Genomic DNA, 12857 nt, shown 5'->3' with positions numbered 1-12857 from the left:
AACTTCCCAACTTAATCTTCTTTGATTGTTTTGTGTTGCCAGCAGTTTAATTGAAGAGATTCACTCTACCATCAAAGACAAATGAAAACATAGAAATATTAAAATTTTAGAAGCTGAAGGAAGAATGTTTGCATTAAAAAAAAAAAAAAAATTAACAGAAATGTTGTTTGTAAAAAAACAAACTATTCATCACTTCCAAGAATAAACATCATGTTCAGCAAAAAATTATTTCGGCAATGACAGCAAACTAACTAACTTGGACACCAAACAATTAAAGTACATGGGAGAACATTGTAGCAGTATTCTACGGAGTACTTTAGTTGCATCAAATTACAAGAAATACAAAGTGAATAATTGTTAGTGTAACCTACAAGAATTCCTGAGACTACACAAAGGCACCGTCTTCCAATGTAATCTCATTAAGGAATGTGTGACCGTACACATTGAACAACAATCCCGTTCACTTTACTTCGGATACAATAGGCGATTATATAACATACAAGGAGACGGCCATAGCAACAAACACACCTGCACAACACAACGCTCTAGAGGACAGAAATCAGGTAAGAAAACGACAAACTCTTCCTAATTTAAACAATAACTGAAAAAGACATTTCTCCTTCCAGCCATCTTGTAATGGATTAATGCTTCAGAAGACCTATTGTGCATCAGAGACATTTGAAAGCGCTGAAAAATGAAGAAGAAAGGGCTCTCCAGCATAAACTGAACACGTTGGACCGGCAGTAGAGGTACACTCGCAAAACGCTAGAGCAGAGAACAGACTCCCTGCAGAACAAACGCAGACGAGTAGGGATGTTAAAAGGGGTTGAGCCTAAAGCAACAGTAAACATCGCCATGAGAGAGAATGAACACAAATTTCAACCATTTGGCAGACGATCGTACTCCAGCAAATCCCACGATCACAAGAAAGAATATGAAGTGGTGGAGCCGAATCGATCCACACCGGCACCGCCACAGTCAGACAAAGCCACAGGGCCAGAGAGACGGTGTCTCTCATGCAGATGAAAAGCAGTGCAACTATTGACTCAATATCGGAAAAAGAGCTGGTCAGGCAAAAGCAGAAAGCAGGAAATGGAAACACTGATGTAGTTTCAGTGGGAGACTTTGCACAATAAGGTGGCGGCATTCATAGAAAAGCTCAAGGACAAAAGCAATGTGGACATACATGTGGAACTTCCATAGAGGAACCTCAACGTTTGCAACACCAAAACAAAAACAAAAGTTGAAGTATCTGTTTTGTTGTAAAACATGTAGAAAAGCTTTATTATAGATCAAAATAATTTACACAATATACCCCATCTTCCTCATTGTTGTCAAAGCTTTGTGCACAGGAGTCTCCATGAGGAAGCGGCAGTGTTTTTTCCACACTGGCGCCTCGTCTGCAAGAAAATAAATAAAAAGAAAACAAGAGATTTTAGTTGCAGTCCTTTGCCATCTGTTTGCCACCTGGGAAACTTCTGGAGTAAACAAATCCTACCCTCAGATTCAAAGTGGACTCGTGTGGGGAGACTTCTGGTGCAGTCCGTGTAGTCGAGGGAGCAGAGAACAGCCGTCTTCTCTCTGGGGACGGTGAACTTCAGCACCAGTAATGAACACAACACGTTACTCTCCATCACCTCCACAGACTTATGGAGCTCCTGTGAAACAAGCAGGACGACAGGTTCAGTGAGTTTACTCCTAGAACAGATTATGGGACTACTATTGCTAGCTATTGTTCTTATGACAGAGTATCAAAGTATCAAATGTTAAGTAAAGAAATAATTAATTTGATTAATTGATATATTGGTCGGCCAATATTATAATATATGTAATCTATATAATAATATCATAACTTGTAAACATACAAAAATAAACAGACCGCTTTGGTTTTATTCAGACATTTTCTTAATTGAAGTTTAGTGAATTAACATTTGTATATACCTTTTATTGATAATATGAGATTTTAAATGTCTTTAATTAATCTTATGGTCAATAAATGTCAGACAATGGAACAAAATGTCCAATATCTGTTCAGTGTCATAAATGAATATTAACACTATTAAATAACAATTATTAATTTGTGGTGGGTTAGGCCCCTTTTTATTATAGTAAAAAAAATGTGTTTCTCAAATGTGGACTTTCCCGCCCTCAGTCTAATTGTTATGTTTGTTATATTTGAGATCACAGCAGCCACTGAAAAAACGAGATTTGTCAGATTTATTACATTCACAAAAAAAAAGATAAAATAAATCTGGCACCTTAACGAACTTCAACTGCTGCTGGCGACCGGCAAAGGCGTTGAGATGTTGGCTCAGGGGGTCCAGAAGAGTCCGCAGGTCAGTCTGCATGTTGCTCTGCTCAGCCAGCTTGTTTAAAGGAATGAACGGGGGAACATTGTGACGACTGATCCTCACATTCGGCTTCACGTGGATCTCCAGGTTGTAGGTGTCCAAGTAAACGCCGTCGTAGAACGTTGCCACAGACACACACACTCCTTTACCTTGACGGATCTTTACAACGTTGTACCCACCTGAGCGACGCCAAGAAGTTGGATTAGGTCATGTTGATGAATCTCAGATATATGGAAGAAATGTATAATAACATCACCAATGTCAAATATGTCAAATGGGTGAATGACAGATACCGATGACGTGATGAGAATGCAGAAGGTCTTTCAGTTGTGTATGTCTGGCCATCAGCCGCAGCAGGTTTGAGTTCTCAGAGTCTTCATCCATTCTATTTTCTTCTTCTTCTTCGTTTGTACACTGCTTGTCCATAGACACCCGCAGTTTCTTGATATTCTGTAGCAGGACAGTGAGAAAAAACCAACGAATCAGCCAACAAGAAAGTACAAGAAATGTATATGGTAGTTACTGATAGAAGGGGCCACATTGAAATTCATGATGTACATTGAATGAAACTCGTCAGTGGACTTTGAGTCACCTTGTGAGTCTCGATCTCTGCTCTCAGCTGGTTCCTCTGCGTCAAAAGCGCTTCAACTTGAGCCTTCAGCTCCTTCACACGACTCGGCTGCTGAGGTTGACTTTTAAGGCTTCTTTTCTGAACCTCCAGGCGACTGAGATGACTCAAAACACCTGCGGAGGAACACGCACTCCTGTTGGGTTGACTTTCAAACGACATGCGTGGGATTTTGCTGATGTTAAGTTCATGAACTGTTATGTCTACGATTGCTTCAACTAGCATTAAGCTAATGGAGCATCATGAAAAACTACCAAAAGCTAACGTTCATGTACCAGATAAAGCTAGACAATGTTAGTTGTACCGGTAAACTACCACTACTTCAGTCCGGGTTACCTTTTGTCGTCGCCACCTCCATGTTCTGGAAGTATTTATTTAGTGTGAAACAATGTACGTTAGCTGCTTTATTGAAAACATCCACTTGTAGTTGCGGATGTGTTTGAGTTTGGCGGTTGTTGCGTCATCAGCAGTAGCCCCGCCCCCAGTTTCAACCCCGGAAGAGATTTCAAAACAACCTGTGATCACACGTGGCGCGGACAGAGATTAACCAGCCATTATAAACATTTAATGCTTTCTGAACATAACAGAAGAGATTGAAACAACCCGAGGTTGAATCGTACAGTGAGCGAGATGTAGGGTTTTAACCTACGTCTCAGTAAAGACAGTATGGCGCCGTTGACAGCTCGCCTCACATGGATTATAACAGTGCTGGAGCGTAAAGGTGCGACTGTCTCGTGTTATTTTGTCTGTCTTTATCCTTCTCAATGCCCTACTTTTGTAGACACGAGACATTTTGACAGCTAGAAAAATAATAATTCCGTTGACATCATCTTTTTCGGGACGGTCACTGAGCGCAGTAACGTTAGTTATATTTCCCCATACGCAGCACCATTACTTCACTTAATGCATAAGTTGTATCTAATGGTAGCAGTGTCTTCACGTCAAGTGAAAGTCACTTAAATCAACAGTCCTGCTTTATTCCTCCTAGTAGTCCTTAAGTTACCTTGTGCTAACTTGAATGGTGGAGTTTGAGTTACAGCTGAACTGATGACCGGAACATCAATTTAGTCCGTATCAGTATTTATAAATTAAACTATTTAGCAGCCACTATGATTTATCGTTTGAAGAAGCTTATTTTATATCCTCAAATAATTGAAATTTCCAATATTATCTGTCCAGATCTGCCTGTGTTAGGTTTCATATATGTATGTAATAATTATCATTAATTATTTTTTAGAAATTGGGCAGCAACTGAGAATTGTCTTCATCATTAATTAACCTGCTTATTGTTTTCTCCAATTAAAAGTATTTGAGACACATTTGTCTTATCAGAATCTCCTTGATTCAGAGGAGAATCACGTTGAATCCCAAATGTATATTTAATCAATTATTTAAAAAGACAAAGAAAGCAGCAAATCTTTACAAAAAAGCTGTTTATATTGTGTCAAAATAGTTTGGTGATTCCTTTTGGTCAATTCATTATTTAATTGACAAAAAACAGCGACTTTGTTTTTTGTGTCTTCCCAAATGTTTCCTTTCTCCCAAATGGCTGACCGTCATAGTTAAACTTTTTAACCTTCAAACCCCTCAGAGGTGGGTTTGTGCTGTTTGTCTTTGTGGTGCAGTATCCACAAAGTCAGTAGATGGCAGAGTAGCAGTGCACTGCCTCGCTGAACATTTCCAAACCAGCAGTCGGTATTTTTGGATCAGCCAAAGCAGGGTAAAGTTGACGAACATGTTGTGTGACCTCGGTTTGTGTAAATACTGGAGCTCGTCTCAATGTCTTCCTGCTACAAACGGGTACATTTAGGTAACTGCAGTGATTTCAACTTCTGTCTTATCTACATGTGAAGGAAAATAAATCTGTAAACGGCTAAGGTCCAGGACGCAAGGAGAGCACGTTGGGTTGTGTGGGTTAACTTCTTTACCTGTTGAGCAAAGAGATTTGTTCAAAAGATTATTGGATACAGAAAGCCACAACATGCCAGCAAAGCTAGCTCTCTCACACCCACACAGACACACACAAGATGTGTTTTATCAGTGTTTTCCTTTCCCTTCTTCAAGGTTTCTGGTCTCTTCTTACCGATGGGTGTGGACAGAGACTTTTCTCGTTTGCCTGAAGGACGGACAGACTTTCTGAAGCCAAGACTCAAAAACAGCAATCAGCATGGACCCGTCCGACCAGAAGCGCTTCACCGCCGTGGACTATGTGATATTTGCGGTCTTGCTCGCTGCCTCTATGGGCATCGGGCTGTACCACGCGCTTTCAGGCGGGCGCCAGCGCACCACCCAGGAGTTCTTGATGGCGGACAGGAGCATGAGCTGTCTTCCCGTTTCGCTGTCACTCATCGCCTCGTTCCAGTCGGCTGTGGCGATTATTGGCGTGCCGGCAGAAATCTATACTAATGGTACTCAGTACTGGTTCATCGGCTGTGCCTACTTTCTCGGCCTCCTCATTCCTGCTCACGTTTTCATTCCTGTGTTGTACAAACTGCGGCTCTCCAGTACTTACGAGGTACTACGGAGCCATTTCGTTGGATTTAAGTTCATATTAATAGTGTGTATCTCTGATGACTTGCAGTTCTTATGTTGTTGGTTTTCCCACAGTATCTTGAATTGCGCTTCAGCAAAGCAGTGCGTATCTGTGGAACTCTGACCTTCATCTTTCAGACAGTGGGTGCAACACTTCTCTTAATATAGTGGGGATGCACCAGCACTGCTTATGGTGCATATTTTATTTTCACTTTTACACTGATACATATGGTCATGTTGCTAAAAGCTTATGTTGGCAGCCAGCTGACGAAACTGTTTTTATGGTTAGTAACATCCAACTAATACCCACTCAGCGTAAAGAAAAGGTTTGACATATTGACAAAAGTGTTTGAGAGTACAATGAGTAAAATATAACTCCCACATGTATATTTATTAAGCTAAAGGCTGCTGCTGGTTAACTGAACTTAAGACTAAAATAAGGGAAACGGCTTTCCTGGCTCTTTTATTTGAAGATGTGGGTAAGAAAATCCACCTGCCTGCATCTTCAAAGTTTGGTAATGACCTGTTAACTATTGTTTTGTGTGTACAAAATGACCTGCTGTGGTTTACTGCAGGACAGGTGCCACACTATTTGTTGTACAGGAGCTGTTCCCTTTTAAACGGAGGATGGCTCGCCGTTTCCCTGTGTCATTGGACATGAAAGAATCAATATTCACATCTTCCCGTTTGGGAAGCTGGCGATAGCGTTTTTCCCCAAAGCTGTTTCTCTCACACGGTCATTATTGCCCTGACATGCCCGTGTGGATAGGATTGGTGCAGCCCCATAGGATAGCCTGTGAAATACAAGAGCCACATTTCTGTTCTTAAAACATGCTTATTTATAAACCTTTATGACGGGGATGGTGTCTGATTTGTGCTTTACTCTGCTACAGGTTGTCTACATGGGAGTTTGTGTGTACACTCCTGCCTTTGCACTAAATGCAGGTTAGACAAGTTTATGTGTTTTACTCTCAGTAGGTTTCAAGAAGTAAGATCTGTGGTTCAATGTGTTGCTGTGTTTTCTTACAGTTACTGGATTTGAGATATGGGCGGCAGTGCTGGCTACTGGACTAGTGTGCACATTGTACACAACAATGGTGAGTTGTTAGAGGTCAATTTTCTTACAGCTTACCCGGACCTTTTGGCATTTGAATGTTCCCAACTCTTCCTTCTGTTGTTTACAGGCCCTGTGTGTTGTGTCATGTCTGTTGAAGACCCTTTTTCCATATTTCAATAAATGCATCGTGCATTAATAGAGAGTATTATAGATACAGAGGTCTGTTTGAATGAATATATATCAGATTAATTTCCCATGTGTCTTGTTTGCTCCTGCAGGGTGGTTTGAAGGCTGTCATCTGGACCGATGTCTTTCAGACTGTTGTGATGTTTGCAGGGCAGCTGGCTGTCATCGTGGTCGGTGTGCATCAGACCGGAGGAGTGTCTGAAGTCTGGAGCAAAGTCTGGGAGGGAAACCGCATCTCTGCTCTCAAGTGAGTCACATCGTGACTGGATGGATAAGGAAATCTGTTTGCAAATGCATCAGGATTTATTTAGTCAATATCAGCCAAAAGTTGATTTTTTTTTTGTTTTCCGAAAGTTTGTTGCTTTTTTAAGAAGATTGATGCACAATAATAAGCCCATTGCAGCTCCATATATATATATATATATACTGTATATATATATATATATATATATATATATATATATATATATATATATATATATATATATATATATATATATATAGTATTTTCAGACAAACATGTAAATTAAAGACCATCCTACATTTTTACTACAAATAGTGAATGGCTTAGTGTATTTTTATTTTTAATTACTTCAGATACATCTCTGGCTCAGCTCGTAAAATAGAACAAGGACACTAAGATTAGTATTTTAATGTTTTAATGGTCAGTACTTGTGCAGTATTGCAACAAGTGTTACTACTGTCTTTTATATTTATTATTATAGTACAACAAACATATTGAAACGTCTTTACTGTATACATTTTGGTATTCTCTATTCTTTAGTGATGTTGCAAATTACAGTCTCTTTTTCAGTAATCCATTTACTGGTGGTTCAATTTGAGTGGAAAAAAACATGAAATCTGAAACGGGATCAATTTTGTGTCAAGGCAATGACAAGAATTCTGCAGTTTAATCAACATTTACTGCTTTTGACCTCAATGAAGGGAGGGTTTTTAAAAAACTGAACTGAAGTAGAAAATGCATGACCTAATCCGTTGTAAAAAAAATAAATCATTAGATCCATTGAGTTATGCTTGAATGTTCTAACGTACCAAAGCATGTCTTTACGTGTCTTTTATCTCTTGTGTTCAGCCTGAACCCAGATCCTACGGAGAAACACACCTTCTGGACTCTGGGGGTTGGCGGGGTGTTCCTCATGCTGTCCTTGTATGGAGTCAACCAGGCTCAGGTCCAGAGATATCTCAGCGCCCGCACAGAGAAAGAGGCTGTCAGGTTCAATAAACCTTTAACAAACATCTCATTTTGACTCCGAGGGTCTCCTCTCAGCCGCTCATCTGGCGTCGGGTTGCGATGGTGTCTTTAAAAACTGAACAGCAGAATGTAAGCAGCATCGTCGTTGTGAGCGTAATAGGATGCTTATGTTGGCATTTACTCTAAACACAACCTCATTGGGCTGCAATCTATACTCGTCAAAAAGTAATTTCTTTGTCACAGTCCTTAACAAAAATAGCACAATTTAAGAAATCGCACCAAAAGGTTTTTCTATGTGTTTATCAAAAAAAAAAAAAATACCCATTTGTAAAGATATTTATTTTTTCTCTCGGAAAGTAAAATTCAAACCACTACAGTATTGGATGGACAAAAGAAATGATCACTTGTACATAGTTTCTTCCTTGCTGTCTACAGGTCTTGCTACATGGTGTTTCCCTCCCTGCAGTTGTCTCTGGCTCTGAGCTGTGTGATGGGGCTGGTCATGTTTGCACGTTACTGTGGAGAGGATCACTCAGACATGCTGGCCAACTCTTCAAACGATGCGGTGAGTCAGTGGTTTATTTCAGCTTTTTAGTGTTCTTTCTGACCAAATCATCTGCACTGCATGTTTGCAGATTGAATTTTTCCTTTTTCTGCTTCATCGATCTCAAGGGATTAGTTTGAATGTTCTAATAATGCAAAGTTATGTAAAAAAAAAAACGTCAGGGGTTATATATTTCACAGCATGAATATGTAAATGGGCTGTCATCAAGCTCTTACATTGTTAGATCTGAATTTGGGTAATGGTGGCCCACACGTTTATGCAAACCGGCTTCATGTGGGTTGTTTTCCACAGATGGTGATATACTTTGTGATGGATATGCTGGAAGGTCTGCCTGGTCTACCTGGTCTGTTTGTTGCCTGTTTGTTCAGTGCAGCTCTCAGGTGCGGGACTTTCCATGTTTCCATTTTTCTTTTGATTAAATCTTTCACGTGAACTTTTTCAGTAAGCCGCTGTCTCTCTGAGTCCGCTATCGTTTTTGTAATAGTTGTACAAGCAAACTGTGAGCATTTAAATTTGGTGGCGTCTCGTGCCCCATAACCCGGAAAGAGGCAGTAGATAACGCATGCAAACATTCAGGTGTCCCAAATGGAGGTCAGACAGCCAGGCGTGACATAGTTTGACCATACTATAATTTGTTTTTGTATAACTCATAGATTTGAGTCATTTTTATTTTGTATTGAGCAATCATTTTTGAAAAGTTTCTACTTTTAATAAAATGCTATTTGTGTGCACACTCTTATAAAACAAATGCAGTTAAGACACTTCATCCTAAAAAATGATCGTACAGTTAAATTGACACGTTTCCCTCTAAATGACAAGCGAACATTATAACCTTCATGATGGGATTCACTGTGATATTGTATGCACTATATTGTATTGGTTTCAGCTAATCAATAAGATGGCAACTGAGTGTGTAATCCATTTGAAATATAATGCTGTTATTCACATCAATTGCATTAAAATAATGTCTTTGTTTAGTTGTCTTTGAGAGGGAGAATAATTATCATTACCTTTCATGTATTTTACAGATATTTAGTTGTGTTTTCTCTCCTGTAGCACCATTTCTTCTGCTTTTAACTCTTTGGCCGCTGTGACAATGGAAGATCTCGTCAAACCTTATTTCCCCGCCATGACAGAAGCAAGAGCAACGCTGGTCTCCAAAGCCTTGGGTATTGCTCATTAAAGTTCATTATGATTCAGAGGTGCATAATAACATCTGTTCTAATCTTTCCACTTGTGTCTCCACTGTAAGCTATGTCCTACGGGCTGCTGTGCCTGGCTATGGCCTATCTCACTCACCTAATGGACGTTTCTGTTCTCAATGTAAGCTCACAAGTTGTGTGCTCCGACAGCAGCAATAACATTTCTCCCTAAATGTGCACTGATTGTCGTCGTGATCCACCTCCAGGTGGCTTTGAAGCTCTTCGGTATGGTCGGCGGTCCTGTTCTTGGTCTGTTTTGTCTCGGGATGTTCTTCCCGTGGGCCAACTCCACTGTAAGTGGAACCTCTTTGATGAGATCCACCATGTATTTAGCCTGCGTACACTGTTGATGTTGAACTGCTGACCTTAATGTGGTCAAATTGAAACCTGCAATTTTATTTATATTTTTAATTGTAGAAGGGCCTTCTCTTCCTTCTCATGAGTCTGTAGCTCAGATTTCAACATAATAACAGTTATTAGGGTTTATTTTCATTATTATTAAATGTAATCTAGAATGAATTCCTGTAATAAAACATGCTATTAATAAAATTAAATCTGACATCTTGGGGCCTCTTGTCAGTGCAAAAGCTGAGAACTCTCCGAGCAGGATGTCTTCATTGAGAAAGTCGTTGTGACAATGTAAACCTCGGCCAGCATGATAAACATAGATCACATGACCTGGTTTTGCTGCTGTTACCAGGGAGCGATGGCGGGCCTGGGAGGCGGTCTGGCTTTGTCTTTCTGGGTCGGCATCGGGAGCATCATCAACCTGAGCTCCAGCCCGAGGCTGCTGTCAGCCGGCTGCAGAGCCGCCCTGCCGTCGGACAACGGCACGTCTCCCATTCACACTGCACTCGGCAATTTCACTCTCAGGTATACAGACAGCACCGTGTGTCTTTTTGCTTGGTCCTTTTTTTTGTGGTGATTTCACAAGTTAATAATCTCTCTCTGTCCTTCAGCAAACCGTCTGGACTGAACAGATTTTATTCGTTGTCCTACATGTGGTACAGTGCTTTCAGCGGCTTCACGGTCATTCTGATCGGCCTGATCATCAGCTTCCTCACAGGTGGGCCAATTCTGACTGTGCACAACACTCCCTGTTTTACGATACATTGGATTTCAATTTGACTTTTTAAAATCTATGTTTTCTATATAGGCCCTATGAAAGAAGAGGATGTGACACCAGGGACAATCTATCCTTTGTTAGGGAAACTGCTCTGTTTCCTACCTGAACACCTCCAAAAGAAGCTGTGCTGCGTGACTCCTCAGGGGCAGACGGTCAGTAAAGTCATGGAGATTCCTGCCATTAGTTTGCATCGCCCACTATTAAACAAAACAGCATAATTATGTAGTTTTTTTCTATTTGATGAACTATTTGGCCTAGCTTTAATTTTGGTTTTGCAATATAGCCATCCGTTCTATTTTTATGTACCATCTTCTTTCTGTGTAAATATAATATGCCAGGATGAACACATGCTCCTCCCTTTTTCATCTTCCTCTTATTACTATTATTATTTGCATCACAAAGCTATAAATTGTTGATAATTCCGTTAAGCATTAAGGGCTCAAACAGAGAACACACTAACCAATTTGACTGTTGTACCACCCTGAACCTTCACCAACCTCAAACGCAGCTCAAAAACTCAAAGAATTTGATTGATCATCCGTTATTATGCTAAATGATGTTGCACATGCAGAACATTATATCGCTTAACGTCGGCATGTTAGTATTGTCAATGTGGCCTTGTTAGCCTCTTCACAGCTCATTGTAGTTGTCACGTGCTTCCTGCATCTTCTGCTTTAGGCTCACCGAGAATTGTAGTGTTTGCCATCCCATTAAATTAAAACAATGAGTAGTTGTTAACGTCACTTATGTGATCTGCACTGCTACATTTGCCCTTTCAGTGACCTTTTAAAATTATTCTTTTAGCTCTCGGCAACACAACATAAAGAGGGCAATGGCCTGGCCTTACCACAAGAGGATGGACCATCACAAGAAGAGACGGACAGGTTTCTTCCTGAAGTTCAAGCAGCTCTTGTGGAGCATGAAACAGCTGTGTGACATCACAGTTTAACATCAGGTGGGATGAAAATTCCTCGCGCCAAGCGTTCTGGCAAGAGAAGCCTTTTTATTTTTTTCTTGCCTTTTCTTTGTGAGGAAAGATAAAATGTGAATTTACACTCTCAAATGCTGCACCAAAGTCTTGGCTACAAAGAAGAAGACTGTTTTACAGATACAGTTTACATGCAGTATTTGTAAGGTGTACGGTCATTAACTTAAAATCAGTCTTCTCCTTGTGTGTGTACATGTAAAAAAAAAAAAAAAAAAAAAAAACCTGTTATATGATTAATGTTTAAGTTCTGTTACGTTTTTTTTTTTTTATACCTTTATTGATTTTATTCTTGACAATTATTTAAGACTACTACAGCTGTGTAAATGGTCCAGGGTGAGAAGCCTCAATTGTTAACAATGTATGAGTGAATTTTTTCTGTATTGCATCAAACACTGGAAAGGAATAAAGACTTTGTAATCATCCTTTTTTTAATTTTATTTCTGTCATAAATAAACTTCAGTCATAAAACCCATTCACATTGTTGGAATCATCCAGAAATTCAGTGTGGAGATATTTTATATCTCTATATACATTTTGGGATTGCTAACATTGTATGCAATATTCTGATTGTATAAGTATTCACATAAATTAATATTAGTATAGATCTCCACTATATGTTGAAAATTTACACAAAGAAATGAACTAAAACTATGTGTGACAGGAGGCATTCTGGTTGAACATTCACGTCGACCTTCTCCCTGTGCAGCATCACGGATTTGTGTAGGTCTTGCATATATCCGTTTTCTCTTGTGTACTTCATATATGAAGTTGTATATGTTAAACCTGTATCGCTATGTATACATCATCATATATGGATTTGGGTATTACAAAAGCTGTATTCAGTATTTATCCCTGGATGTAAAGAGCTAATCACGTGGTTTGCACTGAGATTTGGACCGGTACAAACCCGTAAACATCCCACCTATTTCTATTTAAAACAAGTATCTTGGCTCAAAGCTTCACTTTCCACTGCTTACATCACAGTTGTAAACACAAGGGTTGTATAATA

At 39.7% G+C, this 12857-nt stretch overlaps 2 protein-coding genes across 2 annotated transcripts; one reads left to right on the top strand and one right to left on the bottom strand.

Annotated features, from left to right (window-relative positions):
• Positions 1-136: 136 nt before the first annotated feature.
• Positions 137-3448, bottom strand: cenpo (centromere protein O). The gene is made up of 6 exons (XM_037486655.2): positions 3316-3448; positions 2944-3095; positions 2645-2801; positions 2259-2530; positions 1499-1658; positions 137-1400 (listed from the first exon to the last, which is right to left on the bottom strand). Exons 1-6 carry the CDS (start codon positions 3335-3337, stop codon positions 1303-1305), a joined length of 861 nt encoding a protein of 286 aa, XP_037342552.2. The 5' UTR covers positions 3338-3448; the 3' UTR covers positions 137-1302.
• Positions 3449-3496: 48 nt separating this feature from the next.
• Positions 3497-12042, top strand: slc5a6b (solute carrier family 5 member 6). The gene is made up of 16 exons (XM_037486650.2): positions 3497-3700; positions 5044-5494; positions 5587-5652; positions 6405-6456; positions 6541-6608; positions 6847-7001; positions 7848-7988; positions 8403-8532; positions 8824-8912; positions 9589-9701; positions 9785-9855; positions 9941-10027; positions 10435-10607; positions 10694-10800; positions 10891-11012; positions 11665-12042. Exons 2-16 carry the CDS (start codon positions 5147-5149, stop codon positions 11794-11796), a joined length of 1854 nt encoding a protein of 617 aa, XP_037342547.2. The 5' UTR covers positions 3497-3700; positions 5044-5146; the 3' UTR covers positions 11797-12042.
• Positions 12043-12857: the final 815 nt, after the last annotated feature.

Source organism: Pungitius pungitius, chromosome 14, assembly GCF_949316345.1.
Source record: "Pungitius pungitius chromosome 14, fPunPun2.1, whole genome shotgun sequence".
NCBI classification, from domain to species: domain Eukaryota; kingdom Metazoa; phylum Chordata; class Actinopteri; order Perciformes; family Gasterosteidae; genus Pungitius; species Pungitius pungitius.
Note: the sequence above shows the minus strand (reverse complement) of the source record. Positions and strands in the feature narration are given on the sequence as shown.

Coding starts and splice junctions, on each gene's coding strand:
- slc5a6b (XM_037486650.2), top strand. CDS start 5,147: ATGGACCCGTCCGACCAGAAGCGCTTCACCGCCGTGGACTATGTGATA. Junction 7,989..8,402: donor ACAGAGAAAGAGGCTGTCAG/GTTCAATAAACC, acceptor TGCTGTCTACAG/GTCTTGCTACATGGTGTTTC. Junction 9,702..9,784: donor GCTGGTCTCCAAAGCCTTGG/GTATTGCTCATT, acceptor CTCCACTGTAAG/CTATGTCCTACGGGCTGCTG.
- cenpo (XM_037486655.2), bottom strand. CDS start 3,337: ATGGAGGTGGCGACGACAAAAG. Junction 2,531..2,644: donor GCATTCTCATCACGTCATCG/GTATCTGTCATT, acceptor GGCGTCGCTCAG/GTGGGTACAACGTTGTAAAG. Junction 1,659..2,258: donor AGCAGTTGAAGTTCGTTAAG/GTGCCAGATTTA, acceptor CTTGTTTCACAG/GAGCTCCATAAGTCTGTGGA.